Source organism: Cololabis saira, chromosome 1 (genome assembly GCF_033807715.1).
Source record: "Cololabis saira isolate AMF1-May2022 chromosome 1, fColSai1.1, whole genome shotgun sequence".
NCBI lineage: Eukaryota > Metazoa > Chordata > Actinopteri > Beloniformes > Belonidae > Cololabis > Cololabis saira.
In genome coordinates, this window is record NC_084587.1 from 17,996,769 (window position 1) to 18,020,589 (window position 23,821).

The 23,821-nt window shown below is 43.0% G+C and overlaps 1 protein-coding gene across 13 annotated transcripts in view; it reads left to right on the top strand.

Moving 5' to 3' along the window:
- The window catches only part of LOC133425941 (receptor-type tyrosine-protein phosphatase delta-like), a 332,624-nt gene that overhangs the window by 223,710 nt on the left and 85,093 nt on the right, over nt 1-23,821 (top strand). For 9 of the 13 annotated variants that reach the window (XM_061716354.1, XM_061716346.1, XM_061716378.1 and 6 more), the window contains 3 exons: nt 7,681-7,698; nt 10,850-10,960; nt 13,253-13,522. In XM_061716354.1, coding sequence (XP_061572338.1) covers nt 7,681-7,698; nt 10,850-10,960; nt 13,253-13,522 — 399 coding nt within the window. The remainder of the gene's footprint in view (nt 1-7,680; nt 7,699-10,849; nt 10,961-13,252; nt 13,523-23,821) is intronic. The other 4 variants (XM_061716370.1, XM_061716395.1, XM_061716441.1 and 1 more) reach the window with 1 other exon arrangement.

Below are 23,821 nucleotides of genomic sequence, written 5' to 3' on the forward strand. Positions count from 1 at the left end.
AACCAGAGTCATTACGAGGCGCGCGTGTAATAAAGCGCCAGCAACGCTACATTTCCAGAGAACAAATCTCTCCTTCTGTAAATGTGCACGAGCGAAGCCAGGTGATGGTGGCATGTACACAGAGAATGACCTCTGTTCTTTCTTTGATATAGCTCACTGCTGTGACTAGGCACTCGGTTAACCTTTTGCTGTTCCTCATCTCAAAGTATTTCTTGGCTGGATGTGAAAATGTCCTTCAGAAATTGTACAGTGAATAGTATGAACCCAAGATATTTCATGTTTCGTCTCGATATCTTAATCTAATTTGTTAACGTACTTTGATTCCTGTCGAAACAACCATCTAAAAAGATCCAACACACCTCAGTGAATTTGTTATTGGCTGCTTATAAGTCTGAATATTTCAGTAAACCATCTGCAGGGTAATATGACATCACAGACCAGGATCAGCATAGATTTTTTGAGGCTTCCCATCATTATCTACCCAAAACGTCCCATTAGACTGTTTTTTTCTGTATTTAGGAAAGTGAATGGGATCAAGTCTTAGTAAGAGTTTCAAAAGTGACACATCCAGTGGTACAAGGATGGTGGAGTCAGGTGTCCAACTCTACCCGTTTAAACCCAGCTGCTATGAACGGGGCAGTACAGGCGTGGTTGAAAAGGGAGCTTTCGAACTGTATTTCTGTGGTCCTTTGATATCAGGACTTTGGGCCAAACACAGAACATCTTCCTAAACCAAGTTTAGTTTCAGTTTCAAAGTTTATTTAGACGGGACAATGCATATTCATGAACACTACATTAAGCAGTGTAAATACACCAGGTTTTAGCAGAATTGCTAGTTTCCACCCGAAGTCCCCACAAACAACCAGACACACTCACACTCACACCTACGGGCAATTTAGAATGATCAATTTACCTAGCATGCCTGTTTTTGGACTAGTTAGAGTGAAGCAGTAAGGAGGTTTGAAAAGAAAAATAGTTTCAAATTGGTGACGCCAACAGACAGTTTGATCTTCATTTGACAAAAAAATATAGTATTGGAAAAAGAGTTTTAAGAGCAATTGTGGACAAAAATACCTGTCAAGAAACGTTTGAGGAAATTTAGCTTGGAAACAGGAACTAAAAACAATACTTTAGTATGGCATCTAATACCTATTTTAAACAGGACTTAAATGTCTTAAAAACAAGCTTTTGATTGTTTTTGCTAAATAAATTAGAAATTCAGCCTCTGAGCCATGTCTTTATCATCCCAGTCTCTAACCTCATTATCTATGAGGGATTCTGAGGGGGCGGAGCTATGATAATGAGGCTCTGTGCTGATTGGCTGCCTGAATGATGCGATACACCGCTATGAAATGGCGGAAGCTCTGGCCGGCGGAGTTAGTTGTGGGCGTGGTTTCACGCATCGAAGGCCAACCTATGTAAATCGCATTTTCGTCACGTAACGAAAGTGAGCAGATTCTGAACAGCTCGTAGAAGCCACATCACACTGGACGGCTCATCCGGGCGGGTGTACAGACACTGCAGAATTTGGTTGCTTTCCTCCTTCTCTGAGTTGGCAGGCTGAGGGGAGACCACTTTATAAATGTTAAAGGAGCTTGAGGCCGGATTGAGGCAGGACTTATGAAAAAAATGTGTATACGTTTTAAGTTTTCTAGTAATAATGTCAGATGAAGCGTTCCAAACCAAAAAGAATGAGCCCTCTAGCGTATCTCTCCGTTGCCTTGAACAGGCTGTGTGCTGCAAAATGTGCTGCAATTCCGGGCCGGAATTTCCCGCGCTGTCCTGCGGATGTGACGTCACATGACGATAGGGTTGCCACCCGTCCCGTAAAATACGGAATTGTCCTTTATTTGAGAAAAAAATGTTGCGTCCCGTATTGAACTAATACGGGACACGATTTGTACCGTATTTTCATTTACTTTTACACCATATTCTAGTTGAATTATTGAAATAAATTAACTTTTACACCATATTCTAGTTGAATTATTGAAATAAATTAACTTTTACACCATATTCTAGTTGAATTATAGAAATAAATTAACTTTTACACCATATTCTAGTTGAATTATTGAAATAAATTAACTTTTACACCATATTCTAGTTGAATTATAGAAATAAATTAACTTTTACACCATATTCTAGTTGAATTATTGAAACAAATGAACTTTTACACCATATTCTTCACCTGTAGGCTATATTATACATCTGGGCTGATGTGGACATACAAGCATAGGAGGACATTTCAGCTGCTATATGGTTGTCTGTCTGTACAGTCATGCAAGTTCAATGCTATTAAAGCACTTTAAACTTTAAATAAAAGCATTTAGTTTTTTCATATAAAATAAACACATTTTTATTCAGTTTAGAAGTTTTGGGGCTTTTTTTTTGGCTCCTGCGCTGCTGAAATCAGGGTGTCCCTTATTTCTATTTCTGAAAGGTGGCAACCCTACATGACGATGCATGCACGTTCTCCCCGTTCTCCCGTGCCGGCTTCACTGTTGGCTGCAGTACCCCCGACGACCGTTGTGGTGAAGGGTGGCGCTAGAGAGTCTCATTTCTTAAAAGGAGCCTCAAGCTCCTTTAAAGCAAGAAAAAACGTGTTTTTCATAATAGGTCCCCTTTAAATGTGTTTAACGTCTCGAAGCTCGGAGGCATCTGGGATGTTGAAAACGTGCAGCGTAAAGGAACATACAGTATTTAAATGTTGTGAGAAAGTATCACAACTTTATTAATATTCCTTTCAGGCAGGAGAAGGATCCCACTAATTTAGCGCTAAACACGTCCCTGTGAGTGTGTCTAAAACACTAAAGTAGACATCGATTACAACAGTCGCCTCCAGATGTGTGATCAGCAGCTGGTCATTAAAATATGCTGAGTCTGGAAAACAGCAGGAGAGCTGTGTCTACCACGCTGTGACCAGACGGCGCGGTAGCTTAAATAAATAACAAATCAGAGCAATCACGCAGAAACGTGACAAACCTTTAAAAAGAGATGACGGGAAACTTGCACGACAATAAAAATCAGGGAAGTGTTGACTGCTCGTGGAGAGGAGTTCATTCCTCTGCGGATACGTCACACTGCAGTAGTTATCGCCGATAAAATTGCTGAAACGCTCTGTGAAACATGCATCCTGTAGCATTCTGTTAACGGTGTTTCAAAGGTCTGTCCATATTTTCTCTTTGCTGCTGTTTTGTGAACTGTTGGTGAAGTTTCACAACCCCACCTTTTAAAAAAATTATCTTTTACACGCCTTGAATCCAAGATTGGACGTAGAGATGGATGTTGAAATTGATGAGGTGAAACGTGGCATATTATGTGTTCATACTGTTTGCAAAAAAAGAAAACTAAATGCAAGAATTGGTTCAATTTATGGAGTTTATTATTTTTATGGATTTGCCATACTGTCGCAACTTTTTCTTAGGAGGGTTTTGCTGACAGAATGTGTTAATATTGATGAACAGATGAGGCTGATGAACACCTCTGCTCCGGTAGAGGCGCTCTGATAGCCACAGTAGTGTGAACAACCCCAACCTCTTTTCCTTGGTGCTCCCGCTGCTTCCAGGGACCCTTTTCTTCTGGATGGACTCCCAACTCTCCGGCTTCCTTTTCAATAACAACCTCTTTGTTTTTGTTTGTCTTTTCTTCCCTCTTTTATTATTATTATTCAAACAAATCCCTCAATGCACTTTTCAAAATCCACTTTATTACTGTTATTATATTAAAAAAAAAATAGTAATGATATTTCACCAGTAGTTAAATATTTGCCATGTCTAGCCTGTTTTTTCTTATGAAATTGTTAATGAAAGGATTAAAAGTATTGTGTGGTGGATTTCTGTGGAGTTGCACCACCTTTTTAAGGTGTTTCTGCTGAATCAACTCGTCTGTGTACCCAGTGGATCTGATTATAATTCCATGTCTATGCTGTTCTTTTCTCTTTGTATCTTTTTAACCACAGAGTCCTTTGGTAAGTGCTTCAGTTTCGAGGCCCACACCCTCACTGTCCACTTCTCTATTTACTGCTCACTAATGTTGCCACACCTGCTGCTTCTGCTCACCTTTACAAATATTACAGTGTTGTTAAAATGTACGGCATGCACTTTTTTTGTTTTTTTTTACTAACAGTCACACACAGTGGTAACACGATGCCCAGATGCGCACACGTGTCTCTGCATTGTCCTGGTTAAAATATAGGTGCTGCAAACAGGATATGCTTACAGAAACACACACACACACACACACACATATATATAAATATATATCTGTGTCACCCTAGAGTTAGCTGGCCTCACCCTCACCCGTGCACCTGCAGCTTTTCCGAACCTGAAGAACTCTAACTTTCTCCTCACACTCACCGATTTGCTTTTCCATTCATTCACTTATTCAATTATCCTTTCTCTCACTCACTCTGTCATTCACTCACCCACTTAATCTCCCCACTCTGTTGTGCAGGGTTACCGGTCAATAAGCCGTCAGCCATCCGCTCCAGAAAGCAGTCAGATATGGCTCTGGTGGAGCCGCAGAGGAAATCAATTAGGGGGCGGCCAGTTTTCTTAGCCTGCAAGACGTTAACTGTAACTGTACAGCGTGTACGCACATACTGCTTAATTGCTACAATGCAGCGTAGTCGAGAAAACTGGAGGTAGAAGTGTAGCCTTTTAGATAGATATGATAAAGCTTTGCTAAAAGGGAAAAAAAAACAAGCCACTCTTAAGTTTCCTTCATTACACATATTTTTAATGGATGCACTGTACTGTATTGTACAGTATTTTTGAAGTAAAGGGCTATAATTTCCATTTAAGATGTACTTTATTGAAGAAGTATGTCCATTATATAAAGTTTAACAGAAATGTACGGTGGTCCATTTAACTTAGCAAACAAAGCAAACATCTACTTAGAGCTCAGTTATTCAATTAGGTCCCCAAAGTGACATTTTCATTTGTTTTTTTTTATCATTTCATTAACAGCCCACAGCAACAAAAAATAGCATTTTTCTTTTGTCTTGTTTGACATATTTAAAGATGTCCCAAGTCTTTATATTCTTGAATTAGTGTACCAGAGTCATAGTACAAGAGATAATTTGAGATCTAATGTAATGAATCATTACAAGCTCTTATGCTCATTAAATATACATGAATAAAAAATAGCAAGTGCTTGTCTTGCGCTTACACTATGAATAAAAGGACCTCAGAGCTGCATTTAACATTTACTGGTAATGAGGGAGATTTTATAACCTCACAGGAGTGGAGGGCGGATTCCTTTTTTTTTTTACATTTCTTAGAAAGTAAGTAAATTTATGACAACACATTTGCACGTCATGTACCTAGCAGAATTAAACGAGGTGTGGAGGACACAGGCGGTACAAGTACCCTGTTTAGACCTGGTATTAGCATCCATCGTGATCATGAGTGGGCAGCTCTCAGAGCGTTTGATTATACCTGCATTTACTGTAGATGTGGCAGAGTGTATAAACCAACTGGAAAAACCACCTGTGACGTCCATTTGGGATTAACTGACTTTGCATTAATGACTAGAAATGACTTCAGCCAACCCCAGTTTACCCAAAAATGGACAAATGTGCTGAGCTAGCAAGCCTGGGGGCAGCTTGGGACACACCCACCTGAGCTTAGTTAGTTAGTTAACATTACCTTACAAACATCCTTATTTTAGATGATGCTACCAAGACAACAGCCGAAATAAATTCTGCCGAAGTAGAAATGAGGAATGCCGGAGCGCTTGATTTCTAATTTGAAGGGTGACTCGGTTTGTAGGAGTCAGCTGTTCCTGCAAGCTATCGTCCACCCAATGAGTCAATGTAGCAGCATTCGCCGTGGATGAAGCTAGTTACCGCGTGCTGCTTCGCCCTCAGACACGTCCTGGCCAGCCCAGAGCCGGTCCAGGTCCTCTGTTGGTACAGTTAAATGCACAACAAAACATACAGGACTGTCTCAGAAAATTAGAATATTGTGATTTTCTGTAATGCAATTACAAAAACAGTTTAAGATTAAGATTCCCAGAATATTCACATTTTTTTAGATAGGATATTTGAGTTTTCTTAAGCTGTAAGCCATGATCAGCAATATTGAAATAATAAAAGGCTTGCAATATTTCAGTTGATTTGTAATGAATCCAGAATGTATGACATTTTAGTTTTTTTAATTGCATTACAGAAAATAAAGAACTTCTAATCTAATTTTCTGAGACAGTCCTGTATTAGCTTCAGATTTAGAATGACTATGAGCTGGTAGTTGTTTATTCAAAGCTCAGACATTAAGTCAGTATGGCGCTAATTAGCTGAACTGAGAGCTGACTGTTAACCAAACCCAGGTTTTCACTTAAAAAAAAAAAAAAACAGGCTCCTAATTATGCAAAAATTTGTCTTTATACAATTTTACCTGTTAAGATACATAAAAGCTCCTCCCGAGTACAGTCGTAATGGATGTGAAATCCAGCCAAAAAAGCGTTTTGAAAGCTGCTGTAAATATGCTGCACGGTTAAAAAAAAAACCCTAACCGTTAAAGATTCAACACAGGAGTTCATGGGGATTGGCATACTTTTCAAAACAAGTGTTTGGTGATGAGTTGATGGACGGACATTTTAAAAACTTTCTGATTTGTGTCGGACATCTGGCCAGCTGTCCAATAAGCCCAAACGTAACTAGATGTCCAATCTTACGCTTCGTCGTCATCATCGACCATCTCTTGTCCTTCCTGCCACGACCCCATGGAGAAGCAAACACATCTTATATAAATGTTTAGGAGGAAGAACATGTGAGAACAGGCCTGCTGGACCAAAGGAATCAAACCAGGAACCTTCTTGCTATGAGGCAACAGTCCTAACCACAAAACCACCGGACTGCCCTACCCTACGTGTTAATACGATTGTCTTTTACAAGGATCACTGAAGAGCAGCTATATCCTCCGAAAAGAAGAAGAAGCACACCCCTTCTGTCTTTTTCAAGTAAAGAGAAGAAGAATTTAACGAAGCAAATCAAAACACAAACAGCTGTTTTTGTGGTGGTGTACTATTTTCAACTCTGATTTGACGCCGTTGTCACACAAATGAGCACGTTATTCCGCTTCCAGTCCTATGTTGGCCAGGACACACCGTGTTCGCACAGCTAAAAGAATGTGGCCACATGTGGCCCAGACCGCCCCCGAACCGGGTTCGCCTAATCAGATCTCAATGCTTTCTCAGATGCTTCTTGGATGAGTTTACGTCCGCACTTAAGGCTGCCTGTTTATGATCAATCCCCCAGCGGGGGCTGCGAATACCAGGACTAAACAGGACCTAAGAGTCACATCATGTATTATACGTGAAGAGACCACCAGTCAAGCGTGTAGAGACCCGTCCTCACTCCTAGAATCACACCTGCCCTGCTGCAAGTCAATGAAGTCGACCCTGTAATGCATTTCCTTATAAATCTGTCACTGTCTGTCGCTCTATCTACGATCTGTTTTCGCTTCTCAGGCGTATTCTATCTTTATTTATTCTTTTTACTCCTTTATCTTCTCACTCTCTGAGGATCTATATTTTCAAGTCTTTCTCTCTAGTTTGATTCTCCTCTTCAACAAGTTACCTCCCCCCCAGTAGCCTCCCTCCCGTATCGCCTTCCCCTGCTGTGGTACTAACATTTTCTTCTTCTTCTCCTTCTCTAATCTCGTGCATTCATTGCCCACTCAGGTGGCACGCCCATACGAGGTAAGACTGCTGGGAGGACCGACATGACACAGTGGCCCGATTCCTTTTCAACCCCCGGTTCCTACTTGTCTCGCAGATCTGAAGCGCAGCGACCGGCGGGTTTCATCAACATGGGGTGTTGAGCCTCATATTGGTCCTCCTCGCCCAGCTGCTTCAGATCTGCAGTAGGCACATGAGGAGGAACTGGAGTTGAGCAAGAAATTCATCATACTATGACTATCTCATCTTCCATCCTTTCTCCATCCTTATATTTTTCCATCTCAGCCTCAGCATTCACTCTGTGACACAGAAGTGCGTTGCTTCCTCCCTCGCCATGCCGTGATCGCTCTTTGTACCCATCAGTTTAAAATCATTCAGCCCTTTACAACCCCAGTTTTGAAAAAGTTGGGACGCTGTGTATAATGAAAATAAAAACACAGTTCAACTCATATTTATGTCACAAAAGAACACCGAAAACACACGAAATGTTAAAAGTGAGACATTTTACAGTTTTTGCACATTTTGATGGTTTCAAAAAAGGTAGAAAAAGGCTGGAAAAGTAAGTGGTAATAAAAGTTTGCTCCTAGTGAGCCGCATGAAAGGAGCATATCAGTAAATATGTATGATCAGAGGTTTTGTAATCTGAGGAAAACTGTCTACAAATCATCACGGTACATTATATCGTCAAAAGATAATGAAAATCTTGAGAAATCTCTGTGTGCCAGGGTCAATGCTTAAAATCACTACTGAATACCCATGATGGGTTTTGGACTCCTCAGATGATGCAGCTTTAAAAACGGGCATTATTCTGTAATCGAGATCACTACGAATAAAATCTGCCACGTCTATGGAAGTAAATCCGTTGCATCTGATTTTTTTCTATTCTTGTGGGCTATCACCATGCTAGCCGACAAGCCAAAGTCGTACTGGGCTGACTAGTGCTTGCTCCTTTTGCTTGACGCACGCTCTGGATATTGAATCTAGAATCTATAGCTTGGGTTTCCGGATGTTGCGGTTGAATTTTTTGCAGTAAAATTTTTTGGGGTAAAATTTTTTCCGGTTGAATTTTTTGAGGTGGATTTTTTGTGCTGGAATTTTTTGCGGTTGAATTGTTTTTGGTAAAAAAAAATTAACTAATTATTTGTGGTTGGATTTTTCGGTAGTGGAATTTTTTGGGTAAAGCTTTTTCCGGTTGAATTTTTTTGAGGTTGAACTTTTTGCGATTGACATTTTTTTAATGTTGAATTATTTGTGGTTGAATTTTTTTGCAGCTGATTTTATTGCAGTTGAATATTTTAACGTTGAATTATTTGTGGTTCAATTTTTTGCGGCTGAATTTTTTGCCGTTTAATATTTTAACGTTGAAAAACATTCACATACATAATTTCAATACATAAATATTAAGTGCTAGAAATTCAATCACTTTTTTTCTTTCAAAATCCAATGAGACAGATTTACTTCCATACACGTCATCCACTAATGCAGGTTAGAGGAGAGAACACGATCCGGAAATGTCTCCACTTTCTCTCTCAGCCAAAGATCATTTTAAATGAAAGTATTTTATAAAACACAGATGCCGCATCCTCCAGACTAAGGGGGCGAGGAAGCAGCCGGCTTGTTATATTGCTCAAAGGCTCAGTCTCTGATGGTACGTTGGTTCATTAGTCCACTATGAAATCCTGGCACAGCTAGAATGGAAATATCAACGCTGAAAGGTAAACGCAGGTTTTCCAGCGACACATGTCCCATCCAGGTGCTAAACTGCTGAGCAGGCTGACCTTTCCACGGGCTCTAATGGGACATCATGAAACAAAGGCTTTTCCATGTTCTCTTGTGAGTAAATTGTGGGTTAATTAGGTTTTCATTCATTTACATTTTACGTGGCGTCCCACCGTTTTTGGAGCTGAGATTTTGTTTCTGCTCCAAACTTGGGTTTATTTTCTGTGTTGCTTAGTTTGAGGGGATAAAACACTCTCTTCCACGTTGCTTTTCTTTTTTTTCTTTCCTTTGTGGTGACCAGATTTTCCTTTTATTTTGTATTTGCGGGTCTTGACCTACGCTTGACCCGGCCTCTCCCTCTATCTTGTCTATATTTGCCGAAATCAAACGTCCCAGTTTTGTTTTCCCTCCCAGCTGTTACTCGCTCTGCCTGAATAGTCCAGATGGCGAAGACTCAAACACACAGCATTAGATTAGTGCCCTCGCCCTCACACATGACCACACCGAACCTGCACACGCACACACACACACACACACACACACACACACACACACACACACACACACACACACACACACACACTCGCATTTCTTCATGGTTTTTTACCATCACTTTCTCTTTTCTCCTCCATTGCCAATAAAAAGCCCCAAACGACCACTTTTTTGATAAAGTTTTTCTGGGCGCTTTTTTTTGCCTTACCACACCATCTCTAAAGAACCTCTGGTTGAAATTTTTTGACCGTTTTTCTACTTTCAGGGAACGAGAACGCATCGGTCCCTTCCCAAGGCTTTGCGTATGTCGTTCTTCATTTTTTTTTTTTTTTTTTTTGTCTTTTTGTAAGCTGTTCGCCCTTGATGGAGCTTGATTGATGTCTTTACCTCCTAAATGGGCGTCTTTTAAAATGACATCACACTCCTGATCCCTCTGGTGGATCTGCAAGGGTTGGGGGGGGGATATCTTTGTTTATTATGGTAATATCTTTTAATGTAACATCTCAATTTGCAGCAAAGATTTCTTTTTTTTTCATATTTTGTTTGTAACTGGCCTGCTTGGTTGATGTGTTTCTGCCTTGCATGTAAAGGACTATCTCTGTTTGGGGTCTTTTTGTTGTTTTTTTTTAGGCTTTGTATCACTTTTTTTCCCTATTTTTGATTTCCTCTCATTTCTAAATCAGGAAGCTGTCCCGTGTTTTGGGCAGATTCTTGCTGGCAGTGGTAGAAATATGTTCATGACAGATTTGACTCTTCTTATAGCCCCGTTGCTCCACACTCAGAACTCCCTTAGACTCATTTGCTCTGAACGTTTTATCATTCATATATTGATGAACTCGTCCACTGCTTCACGCAGGTAGCTGACGGCCTTCTCTTCTGTGTGGTTCTCCCTCTCTTTCGGTCTCCTCCTCGCCTCTCTGTCTTCTCCTCTGTCTCTCCATGGCTCCATCCCTCCATCCAGGTGCCCTTCAGATAGAGATGAGCGAGGAGTCAGACCAGGGGAAGTACGAGTGTGTCGCCACCAACAGCGACGGGACGCGCTATTCCACCCCGGCTAATCTCTACGTCCGAGGTAAGACAACACCGGCCCACGTGGAGCAGAAAACTCCATCCACTGATGCAGGATACGCTATTAATAACTCGTCAAAGACAAACAAAAACTAGGAATATCTACATTCTACTAATGTGATATGATTTCATTAAGCCTGCGGTGTTTTCTGTTCCTTTAGCTTTAAAAAGATGCCAACTTGGCTCATTCTTCCCTCGAGCGATTAATCCCCCTGCCCTGCATTCTTAGCCTTTAGACCTCGCGGGGAAAAAAAGCCACGTCTTTGCGTGGATAAGATTCAGGTTCCTCCCCGAATCTGTCAGACGTGTCACCTCCTCAGGCGTCGTCTCCCCTCCGTGCTCCTTCCACATCCACGCACCAAGTGTTTGACTCCCTGAGACATGTTTTATTCCCGGGGCGTTCTTTCTTTGCTCTCTTGTCTCGCCCCTGTTCTGGTTGCGCACGTGCAGCCGTGTCGCGCGCCGTGCATGTAGATGTAACGGGGAGTGGAGCCGGTGATGTGAGTCTAACGGAGCTCTGGTCGGTGAAAGTGGCGGCGCTGCTCAGCGAGCGCTTTCGCAGCCAGACTGTGGAGACAGCTGGCGCTGGAGGCCGACCCGACCTCCAAGCCTTCCTCGGCCATCTACTGGATGACCTCTGCTCGTGTTCTCTCTCTTTTTCTGGTGTCTTTTCTTTCTGTTCTCGTTGGCTCTCGCTCTGTCTCTTGCCACCTTCCCATCATCTTTTGTCTAACTTGTTTTTTTCTCTCCGATATTTCTCGTTTCCTCTCCTTTTCTCTGCTCCTCCTGCCTTCCACTGCAGAGCTGCGAGAAGGTTGGTATACGGCTACAAACTGTGTGCATCTTTTGAGACAAATCTTTTCTTTCTTTAAATTTTGATGTGCATTTTTGTGCCTTTGTCAGTTCCTGGAGATTTAACACTGTTGCATGTCTGTTTGCTGTTTGCTCTTCTTTTTTTTTTATGCTCCAGTTTAGAAAATACTAAAAGCTGCACCCTTTAAACTTATCCGTGGATATAACAGACCTTGTCCTTGTGCTTGCAGTGCAATCTAAAAACCATAAAATAATACTGTGGAACATGGATTTTTTTTACTTTTAATGTGGTCCAGCATCGTCGACAATACAAAACACAAGCTGATCTTTTCTCCCAGTGCAGAGATGCATGTGGTTTACAGCAGTAGCGTGTAGGGAAATCACAGCTCATAATGGCATCCTAAAACACTAGTCCGCAGTTAAAGTGCAACGTAGCGTGTTTATAAGGGGCTCAATGGTCGAAAGAAACACGCAAAGACAAAATTACACAAAGGGCAACTAGTAAGATAGTACTTTATAGTCCAGGATTCAGCCTGTTTCATTCAATTGCTTGGCCACCTTCTATTTGTTGCTGCTTTGCGTCGTCTGACCTGGACCTGTTTGGTTTCTTCAGATCCTCTGCCATGAAGAAAGTACCGAGTAGCCTGGCAGACCTGTGTGTGTGTGTGTGTGCGTGCGTGTGCGTGCGTGCGTGTGTGACGTGTTGTCGTAACACCATACATGCTCTTGCAAGAGTGATGTGTTCCAGGTCAGCCAGGCGCGCTTTGTCAGCGGCGCTCATCCCTGATACGAGTCAATGACCGTAATTTTAAGGTGAACGAGTTACGCACTGTTGCTCTAAAGAGGAAGTATGAAAAAAAAAAAACATAAATCTGTGTGAAAGTACATTTTTCCTGACTACAAATTCAGGAACTTAACACAACCCTGTTGCTCTCTCGTCTTACATCCACCGGGAATCCCACTGGAGGCGCTGCGGGGCAGTTTAGAGGTGTCACGGACGAGTCTATTCGTTACTCCACCTCAGCATGGACTCAACAATTTCTGCGGTTAATTTTCAAAATAAAACACCACAAGCGGGCTCCAACTCAGAGGATGCGGCGTAATGACCATGAATCTGAGCTGCGTCTGTAACCGGTGGGAATTATGAAAACATATAATTCAGGGAAGCATTCAAATTTGTTGAATACTTTGACATCACAAATCAGGATCAGAGTGTAATTACTCTGTTTCCACTTCTTTTTCACCTCCCAACTTTATATCGTGCTGCATTTGCTCTTCCTTGGAAGTGGATCACATGTCGTTCGTTGCATGGAATATCTTTAAACTTTATACAGAGCTTTAAAGACATGGTTGAAAAAGAGTTTGGTATATGGACCAAAGCATGTAAAAAATGTAAGGAAATTGTCTCAACTTGTTCAAAAACCTTATCTAATGGCTCATGTCACAATCTTCAGATTGTAATCATCTCTCCTCTCTGCTCCAGTCCGCCGTGTCCCCCCTCGCTTCTCCATCCCCCCGGCCGACAGCGAGATAATGCCGGGGGGCAACGTCAACATCACCTGCGTGGCGGTGGGCTCGCCCATGCCGTACGTGAAATGGATGCTGGGAGCGGAGGACCTGACCCCCGAGGACGACATGCCCATCGGCCGCAACGTCCTGGAGCTGACCGACGTGCGCCAGTCCAACAACTACACCTGCGTTGCCATGTCGACGCTTGGCGTGATTGAGGCGGTGGCACAGATTATTGTGAAAGGTGCGTCCCTGGGGGGGTTTCTTTGAACGTGAAGAGAAAAGTAGCAGAATAAATATTATTCATTGGTGCTCATTTTTCACAAATAAATTAGGGCTGTGCGATTAATCGATTTTAAATCTAAATCGGATTTATTAATCACAATCGATGTTAAAAAAAGGAAAATCGGAAAATCGCTTTTTTTTTTGCAGCTGGCTGCATTACAGACAGAGCCCGTCTAGTCATCTTTGTTTGGTCAAGAAAATTATAAATGTTGTCACTTTACTAAACTCAAGGAGGATTTACAGGATCTTTCAATTGCACTTCATTCCCAATAGGGACATTTGTTTGCTATTGTTCTTTAAAAATAAAGATAAAATATTTGAAACAATTTATTCCATTGTCTTTTGTAGTTTTACCAAAAAAATCGAAATCGAAAATCGGGTTTTCAGAGAAAAAAATCGGGATTTTATTTTTGTCCAAAATCGCCCAGCTCTAAAATAAATAGAGAAAAGTAAGCAAAGCCTGTTCTACATTTATGATACTTTTTCCTGACTTAATATCTTGGTTTGGCAGCTATTACTGTCCTCACATTTTAATGATTACAGAACACAGACTAATTTTTCTCTCTTTCAATATCATCAAAAAGTATCTAACTAATGCTCTTCAGGATGTCATGTTTTTAATTTGTATTTAAATATCGAGAGTTAAAAAAATAAGATAACCTGTCAGACTCAGTCTGCTCATAATTGTTTTTCAGTTCTTTTAATTGTGCAGACGTTGTGACCATGTTATCAGTAACCACTTGAATGTTTGCAACTTTTTTTTTCATCAGTCCAATTCCAAAGTCTCATTATGTTATTAGTGCCACGGCTGCGCCACGTGGCACTCCTCCTCCATTGAGATGCGCAAGCTCAATGGAGGAGGAGTGCCTCGTGCGCAGCACGAGGCACTAATACTATTGCTCAGGCTTATTAGTGCCACGGCCCCCGGCCAGAGGCACGACTCCTCCAAAGCTATGCAATAGCAAGGAGGAGTAGGCCTCTGGCCGGAGGCCAGAGGCACTATTGTTATTCTGCGGGTTTATTATTATTATTCATCTTCCGGACAACTTTCGGTTCGCTACTCCTCCTAGAGCTTTGAGAAAACGCGAAAAGTAAAAACGTAGAAACATGCGCCTTAATCGGGAATCGTGTGCTATGACTTTTATAAGCAATTGGCGTGCACGTTTTTGCGCAACGTGCACAAACGTGCGCGCTAAAACCCATCCGGAATGCATTGGGAGAAGTTTGGGGCCTCACCACTCGCACACCGTTACTCGAAAAATTCTGAACCAAATTAGAAAGTTGTAGGCCCTGAATTTAACTACAGTCCTCTGGATTTTCAGAGCGATGGCACTAATAGTTTTTGCACGAAGTGCAAAAACATTTCCAAATTTCCCAAACTAATGGGGAGATCACGTCCCATGTATTCCTATGGCGCCATTCAAAGCGGATGGGAGAAAAAAGACGAAATTCACCTTTTTTCTCAGTCACGTATCTTCCTCATACTTGCACGTAGAAATGTCATTCAAACTTCAAAACGGAGGAAAACTTCTCTTCTCTCTCTGAACCTGGAACTGTTTTTTCCTAAAATGTACACTTTTCAAGATATGAGCGCTCAAGCGAGGACTGGAAATCACTTTTTTTCAAATCTAGAGCACGGGAGTCAGTTCGCTAGAGTGTAGTTAGACTGAAAAAAAAACATGATTTCTTATTTGTAACTCGAGGTCACGGCCAAACCGTAAAAGGTAGACGGATAATTTTTGGTCAGAATATAGACATAGGTGTTGAGATTCAAATAATGTGACTTTGACAGGCGTGGTGTGCACAAAATTTTAACAGGGGGCCCAACAGACACGCGAAATCCTGTCTCGAAGTTTTCTTCAAAAAAATCTCATTTTTGTTTTCGAATTGCCGTTACTAACACATTATAAGTGATATCTGTATGAAAATAACATTTCCGGAATCTGCTGGGTTCTCCGTCGCTCACGATGTTTTCATTTTTCTGCTAAGAGCTACGGTTTGATGACAAAGTGGAGTGATTTGAGGTTTGTCACAACCGAAAATATAGCTGATTCATTACCTCTGTATATATACTAGTAAGCTTCTGAAGTTTCTAGAAGCTTCTCTGTTCTGATGACTCATCCCCCCCGCAGGCTTCTGGGTCATGTGACCCAGGACTGGTCACATGACTCAGTCAGTACAGACTTAATATAATATAACCTGGAAAATGGAGAAATCTGAACCCTGACCTTCATCATCCTCTACCTTCATCATCATCTACCTTCATCATCCTCTACCTTCATCATCCTCTACCTTCATCATCCTCCTCTACCTTCATCATCCTCTACCTTCACCATCCTCTACCTTCATCATCCTCTACCTTCATCATCCTCTACCTTCATCATCCTCTACCTTCATCATCCTCCTCTACCTTCATCATCCTCTACCTTCATCATCCCTCCATCCATCCATCCATCCATCCATCATCCCTCCATCCATCCATCATCCATCCATCATCCCTCCATCCATCCATCATCCACCCATCATCCATCCATCCCTCCATCCATCCATCATCCATCCATCCATCATCCATCCATCATCCATCCATCCCTCCATCCATCCATCCATCATCCATCCATCATCCATCCATCATCCATCCATCCATCATCCATCCATCATCCATCCATCCCTCCATCCATCCATCCATCATCCATCCATCCATCAATCATCCATCCATCCATCCATCATCCATTCATCATCCATCCATCCATCATCCATCCATCCATCATCCATCCATCATCCATCCATCCATCATCCATCATTCATCCATCCATCCATCCATCATCCATCCATCATCCATCCATCCATCCATCATCCATCCATCCATCATCCATCATCCATCCATCCATAATCCATCCATCCATCATCCATCCATCCATCCATCATCCATCCATCATCCATCCATCCATCCATCCATCCATCATCCATCCATCATCCATCCATCCATCCATCATCCATCCATCCATCCATCATCCATCCATCATCCATCCATCCATCATCCATCCATCATCCATCCATCATCCATCCATCCATCATCCATCCATCCATCATCCATCCATCATCCATCCATCCATCATCCATCCATCATCCATCCATCCATCCATCATCTATCAATCATCCATCCATCCATCATCCATCCATCATCCATCCATCATCCATCCATCCATCATCTATCCATCCATCCATCATCCATCCATCCCTCCATCCATCCATCATCCATCCATCATCCATCCATCATCCATCCATCATCCATCCATCATCCATCCATCATCCATCCATCATCCATCCATCCATCATCTATCCATCCATCCATCATCCATCCATCCCTCCATCCATCCATCATCCATCCATCATCCATCCATCCATCATCCCTCCATCATCCATCCATCCATCATCCATCCATCCCTCCATCCATCCATCCATCATCCATCCATCATCCATCAATCCATCATCCATCCATCATCCATCCATCCATCCATCATCCATCCATCATCCATCCATCCATCATACATCCATCATCCATCCATCCCTCCATCCATCAATCATCCATCCATCATCCATCCATCCATCATCCATCCATCCATCCATCCATCATCCATCCATCCATCCATCCATCATCCATCCATCATCCATCCATCCATCATCCATCCATCATCCATCCATCCATCCACAGTATATACAGCATAATACAGTATACACTTCCGGGTCATGTGACCCAGAACTGGTCACATGACCCAGGGAATGCACATTAGACCCACCCCTTCTTCTGATTGGCTGATACGTTAAAGTCCAATATCTTTTGAATGGTTTGACATACAGAGACATGGGTGGTGTCAAATGACTAAGTATGGAGTCCCTGACCCTCATTGGTGCAAATTAGCCCCACCCCTTCTTCTGATTGGCTGATACGTTAAAGTCCAATATCTTTTGAATGGTTTGACATACAGAGACATGGGTGGTGTCAAATGACTAAGTATCGAGTCCCTGACCCTCATTGGTGCAAATTAGCCCCGCCCCTTCTTCTGATTGGCTGATACGTTAAAGTCCAATATCTTTTGAATGGTTTGACATAGAGAGTCATGGGTGGTGTCATTGGACTCGGTATTGAGTCCTTCACCTTTATTGCTTGTAAAATGTACACACATTTGCAGCAGCCCGCCGTGGCACTCTCAAAATTTCTGCAAGAAATTGTCTAGTTAGTGCCACGGCTGCGCCACGTGGCACTCCTCCTCCATTGAGATGCGCAAGCTCAATGGAGGAGGAGTGCCTCGTGCGCAGCACGAGGCACTAATACTATTGCTCAGGCTTATTTAGTGCCACGGCTGCGCCACGTGGCACTCCTCCTCCATAGCTTCGCAATGGAGGAGGAGTGCCTCGTGCGCAGCACGAGGCACTCTTAATATTGCTCAGGCTTATTTATTTATTATTCCATATTCTTCCGTAAAAACTTCGGCGCGTAACTAGTCCCGCAGCTTTGAGAAAACGCAAAAAGTAAAAACGTAGAAACGTGCGCCTTAATCGGGAATCGATTGGTATGACTTTTATTAGCGATTGGCGTGCACGTTTTTGCGCAACGTGCACAAACGTGCACTTTTTGCCCCATCCGGAACGCATTGCGTCAACTTTGGGGCCTCACCACTCGCACACCGTTACTCGAAAAATTATGAACCGATTTAGAAAGTTGTAGGCCCTGAATTTAACTACATTCCTGTGGATTTTCAGAACGATGGCACGAATAGTTTTTGCACGAAGTGCAAAAACATTTCCAAATTTCCAAACTAATGGGGACCATGTATTTGTATGGGGCAGCATTTCACACTGTGTGTGGGATGAGGTTAAAAAAAAAAAAATCACCTTTTTTCTGAGTCACCTATCTTTCTCATACTTGCACGTAGAAAGGTCATTCAAACTTCAAAACGGAGGAAAACTTCTCTTCTCTCTCTAAACCCCGGACTGTTTTTTCCTAAAATGTACACTTTTCAAGATATGAGCGCTCAAGCGAGGACTGGAAATCACTTTTTTGTCAAATCTTCAGTGCGGTTCTAATTGATCAGAGTGCGAGAGACTTTAAAAAAATGATCATAATTTTTATTTGTAACTCGACCTCACGGCCAAACCGTAAAAGGTAGACAGATCATTTTTGGTCAGAATATAGACATAGGTTTTGTGATTCATAAAATGTGACTTTGACAGGCGTGGTGTGCACAAAATTTGAACGGGGAGACTAACAGCCATGCCAAATCCTGTCTTTCTCTCCATTGACTCCCATAATAAATAACGTTTTCTTCAAAAAAATCTCATTTTTGTTTTCGAATTGCCGTTACTAACACATTTTAAGGAATATCTGAATAAAATTAAGATTGTCAGAATCTTCCGGGTTCTGTCTCTCTCACGATGTCTTTGTTTTTCTGCTAGGAGCTACAGTTTGATTACAAGGTGAAGTTATTTGAGGCTTGTCAAATCCGAAGAACTAGCTGAGTCATTCCAATACAATATACACTACCATACTTCCGGGTCATGTGACCCAGAACTAGTCACATGACCCACTCAATGCAGACTTCATAATACTTTACCTTGGATAATGGAGGAATCTGAACCCTGACCTTTTGACCTTACATGATCCCCAGTCCTGCTGGGGACAGGTTCATGGGATATATATGTATATTATTATTATTATACATATAAATATTTACATTTGTATATTATATATACATATTAGCCCCGCCCCTTCTTCTGATTGGCCGATACGTTATAGTCCAATATCTTTTGAATGGTTTGACATAGAGACTCACGGGTGGTATCAAATGACTAAGTATCGAGCCCCTGACACTCATTGGTGCAAATTAGCCCCGCCCCTTCTTCTGATTGGCTGATACGTTAAAGTCCAATATCTTTTGAATGGTTTGACATACAGAGACATGGGTGGTGTCAAATGACTAAGTATCGAGTCCCTGACCCTCATTGGTGCAAATTAGCCACGCCCCTTCTTCTGATTGGCCGATACGTTATAGTCCAATATCTTTTGAATGGTTTGACATACAGAGACATGGGTGGTGTCAAATGACTAAGTATCGAGTCCCTGACCCTCATTGGTGCAAATTAGCCACGCCCCTTCTTCTGATTGGCTGATACGTTAAAGTCCAATATCTTTTGAATGGTTTGACATACAGAGACATGGGTGGTGTCAAATGACTAAGTATCGAGTCCCTGACCCTCATTGGTGCAAATTAGCCCCGCCCCTTCTTCTGATTGGCTGATACGTTAAAGTCCAATATCTTTTGAATGGTTTGACATACAGAGACATGGGTGGTGTCAAATGACTAAGTATGGAGTCCCTCACCCTCATTGGTGCAAATTAGCCACGCCCCTTCTTCTGATTGGCCGATACGTTATAGTCCAATATCTTTTGAATGGTTTGACATACAGAGACATGGGTGGTGTCAAATGACCAAGTATCGAGTCCCTGACCCTCATTGGTGCAAATTAGCCACGCCCCTTCTTCTGATTGGCTGATACGTTAAAGTCCAATATCTTTTGAATGGTTTGACATACAGAGACATGGGTGGTGTCAAATGACTAAGTATCGAGTCCCTGACCCTCATTGGTGCAAATTAGCCACGCCCCTTCTTCTGATTGGCCGATACGTTATAGTCCAATATCTTTTGAATGGTTTGACATAGAGAGTCATGGGTGGTGTCAAATGACCAAGTATCGAGTCCTTGACCTTCATGGGTGCATCCCGCGATCATCCGGCAGTAGTCCGTGGCACTTCAAAATTTCCCGGGAATTTTGGTCTAGTTAGTGCCACGGCTGCGCCACGTGGCACGCCTCCTCCATTGAGCTGCGCAAGCTCAATGGAGGAGGAGTGCCTCGTGCGCAGCACGAGGCACTCATACTATTGCTCAGGCTTATTATTATTTATATATTCTTCCGTAAAAACTTTGTCCGGCTACTCCTCCTACAGCTTTGAGAAAACGCGAAAAGTAAAAACGTAGAAACGTGCGCCTTAATCGGGAATCGATGGGTATGACTTTTATTAGCGATTGGCGTGCACGTTTTTGCGCAACGTGCACAAACGTGCGCTTTTTGCCCCATCCGGAACGCATTGCGTGAAGTTTGGGGCCTCACCACTCGCACACCGTTACTCGAAAAATTCTGAACCGATTTAGAAAGTTGTAGGCCCTGAATTTAACTACAGTCCTGTGGATTTTCAGAACGATGGCACGAATAGTTTTTGCACGAAGTGCAAAAACATTTCCAAATTTCCAAACTAATGGGGAGATTTTCCCATGTATTTGTATGGGGCAGCATTTCACACTTTGGGTGGGAGGAGGTTAAAAAAAAAAAAAAATCACCTTTTTTCTGAGTCACGTATCTTTCTCATACTTGCACGTAGAAACGTCATTCAAACTTCAAAACGGAGGAAAACTTCTCTTCTCTCTCCAAACCCGAAACAGTTTTTTCCTAAAATGTACACTTTTCAAGATATGAGCCCTCAAGCGAGGACTGGAAATCACTTTTTTTCAAATCTAGAGCACGGGAGTCAGTTTGCTAGAGTGTAGTTACACTGAAAAAAAAACATGATTTCTTATTTGTAACTCGAGGTCACGGCCAAACCGTAAAAGGTAGACAGATAATTTTTGGTCAGAATATAGACATAGGTGTTGTGATTTATAAAATGTGACTTTGACAGGCGTGGTGTGCACAAAATTTTAACGGGGGAGCCAACAGACACGCCAGTTCCTGTCTCTCTCTTCATTGACTCCCATGTTAAATGAAGTTTTCTTAAAAAAAATCTCATTTTTGTTTTCAAATTGCCGTTACTAACACATTTTAAGGAATATCTGTATGAAAATAACATTTAGATAATCTGGTAGGTTCTCTGTTTCTCAAAATGTTTTCGTTTTTCTGCTAAGAGCTACGGTTTGAGCGCAAAGTGGAGTGATTTCAGGTTTGTCACAACCAAAAATCCAGCTGAGTCATTCCCGCTCCCTCTGTATCAGGTTCTTGTTGCCCCTAGCAACCAGAGCTCAGCTGTACTGATTAGACTGACCCAGAACTGGTCACATGACTCACTCAGTACAGGCTTCATAGTATAACCTGGAAAATGGAGAAATCTGAACCCTGACCTTTTAACCTTAGATGAACACACACACACACACACACACACACACACACACACACACACACACACACACACACACACACGATAGGTGTTATTATGGGATGTCAGGTGTTTTTATAGGATGTTAGTGTTATTATGGGATGTCAGGTGTTTTTATAGGATGTTAGTGTTATTATGGGATGACAGGTGTTTTTATAGGATGTTAGTGTTATTATGGGATGTCAGGTGTTTTTATAGGATGTTAGTGTTATTATGGGATGGCAGGTGTTTTTATAGGATGTTAGTGTTATTATGGGATGGCAGGTGTTTTTATAGGATGTTAGTGTTATTATGGGATGTTAGTGTTATTATGGGATGGTAGGTGTTTATTATGGGATGGTGGTGTTATTGGTGTTAGCGGTCCCGTTAGCGGTTCTGTTAGCGGTCCTGTTAGCGATCCCGTTAGCGGTCCCGTTAGCGGTCCAGTTAGCGATCCCGTTAGCGGTCCAGTTAGCGACCCCGTTAGCGGTCCCGTTAGCAATCCCGTTAGCGGTCCCGTTAGCGGTTGTTAGCGATCCCGTTAGCGATCCCGTTAGCGGCTTGGTTAGCGATCCCGTTAGCGGCTCGGTTAGCGGTCCCGTTAGCGGTTCAGTTAGCGATTCCGTTAGCGATCCCGTTAGCGGTCCCGTTAGCGGTCCCTTTAGCGGTCCAGTTAGCGATCCCGTTAGCGGTCCAGTTAGCGACCCCGTTAGCGGTTCCGCTAGCGGTTGTTAGCGATCCCGTTAGCGGTCCCGTTAGCGGTTCAGTTAGCGATTCCGTTAGCGATCCCGTTAGCGGTCCCGTTAGCGGTCCAGTTAGCGATCCCGTTAGCGGTCCAGTTAGCGACCCCGTTAGCGGTCCCGTTAGCGGTTCCGCTAGCGGTTGTTAGCGATCCCGTTAGCGGTCCCATTAGCGGTTCTGTTAGCGGTTCTGTTAGCGGTCCTGTTAGCGGTTCCGTTAGCGGTTGTTAGCGGTCCCGTTAGCGATCCCATTAGCGGTTCGGTTAGCAATCCCGTTAGCGGCTCGGTTAGTGGTCCCGTTAGCGGTTCAGTTAGCGATTCCGTTAGCGATCCCGTTAGCGGTACCGTTAGCGGTCCAGTTAGCGATCCCGTTAGCGGTCCAGTTAGCGACCCCGTTAGCGGTCCCGTTAGCAATCCCATTAGCGGTCCCGTTAGCGGTTCCGCTAGCGGTTGTTAGCGATCCCGTTAGCGGTTCTGTTAGCGGTTCTGTTAGCGGTCCCGTTAGCGATTCTGTTAGCGGTTGTTAGCGGTCCCGTTAGCGATCCCATTAGCGGCTCGGTTAGCGGTCCCGTTAGCGATCCCGTTAGCGATCCCGTTAGCGATCCCGTTAGCGATCCCGTTAGCGGTCCCGTTAGCGGTTCCGTTAGCGATCCCATTAGCGGTCCCGTTAGCGGTTCCATTAGCGGTTGATAGCGGCTCGGTTAGCGATCCCGTTAGCGGCTCGGTTAGCGGTCCCGTTAGCGGTCCCGTTAGCGGTCCAGTTAGCGACCCCGTTAGCGGTCCCGTTAGCAATCCCATTAGCGGTCCCGTTAGCGGTTGTTAGCGATCCTGTTAGCGGTTCTGTTAGCGGTTCTGTTAGCGGTCACGTTAGCGGTTCTGTTAGCGGTTGTTAGCGGTCCCGTTAGCGATCCCATTAGCGGCTCGGTTAGCGGTCCCGTTAGCGATCCCGTTAGCGATCCCGTTAGCGATCCCGTTAGCGATCCCGTTAGCGGTCCCGTTAGCGGTTCCGTTAGCGATCCCATTAGCGGTCCCGTTATCGGTTCCGTTAGCGGTTGTTAGCGGCTCGGTTAGCGATCCCGTTAGCGGCTCGGTTAGCGGTCCCGTTAGCGGTCCCGTTAGCGATCCCGTTAGCGATCCCGTTAGCGGTTCAGTTAGCGGTTCTATATTTTCTGTAATAACTTTTGAATGGTTTGACATAGAGAGTCATGGGTGGTGTCATTGGAATCTGTATCGAGTCCTAGTCCGTGGCACTTCAAAATTTCCCGGGAATTTTGTCTAGTATTTATTTATTATTATTCCATATTCTTCCGTATAAACTTCGGCGCGTAACTAGTTG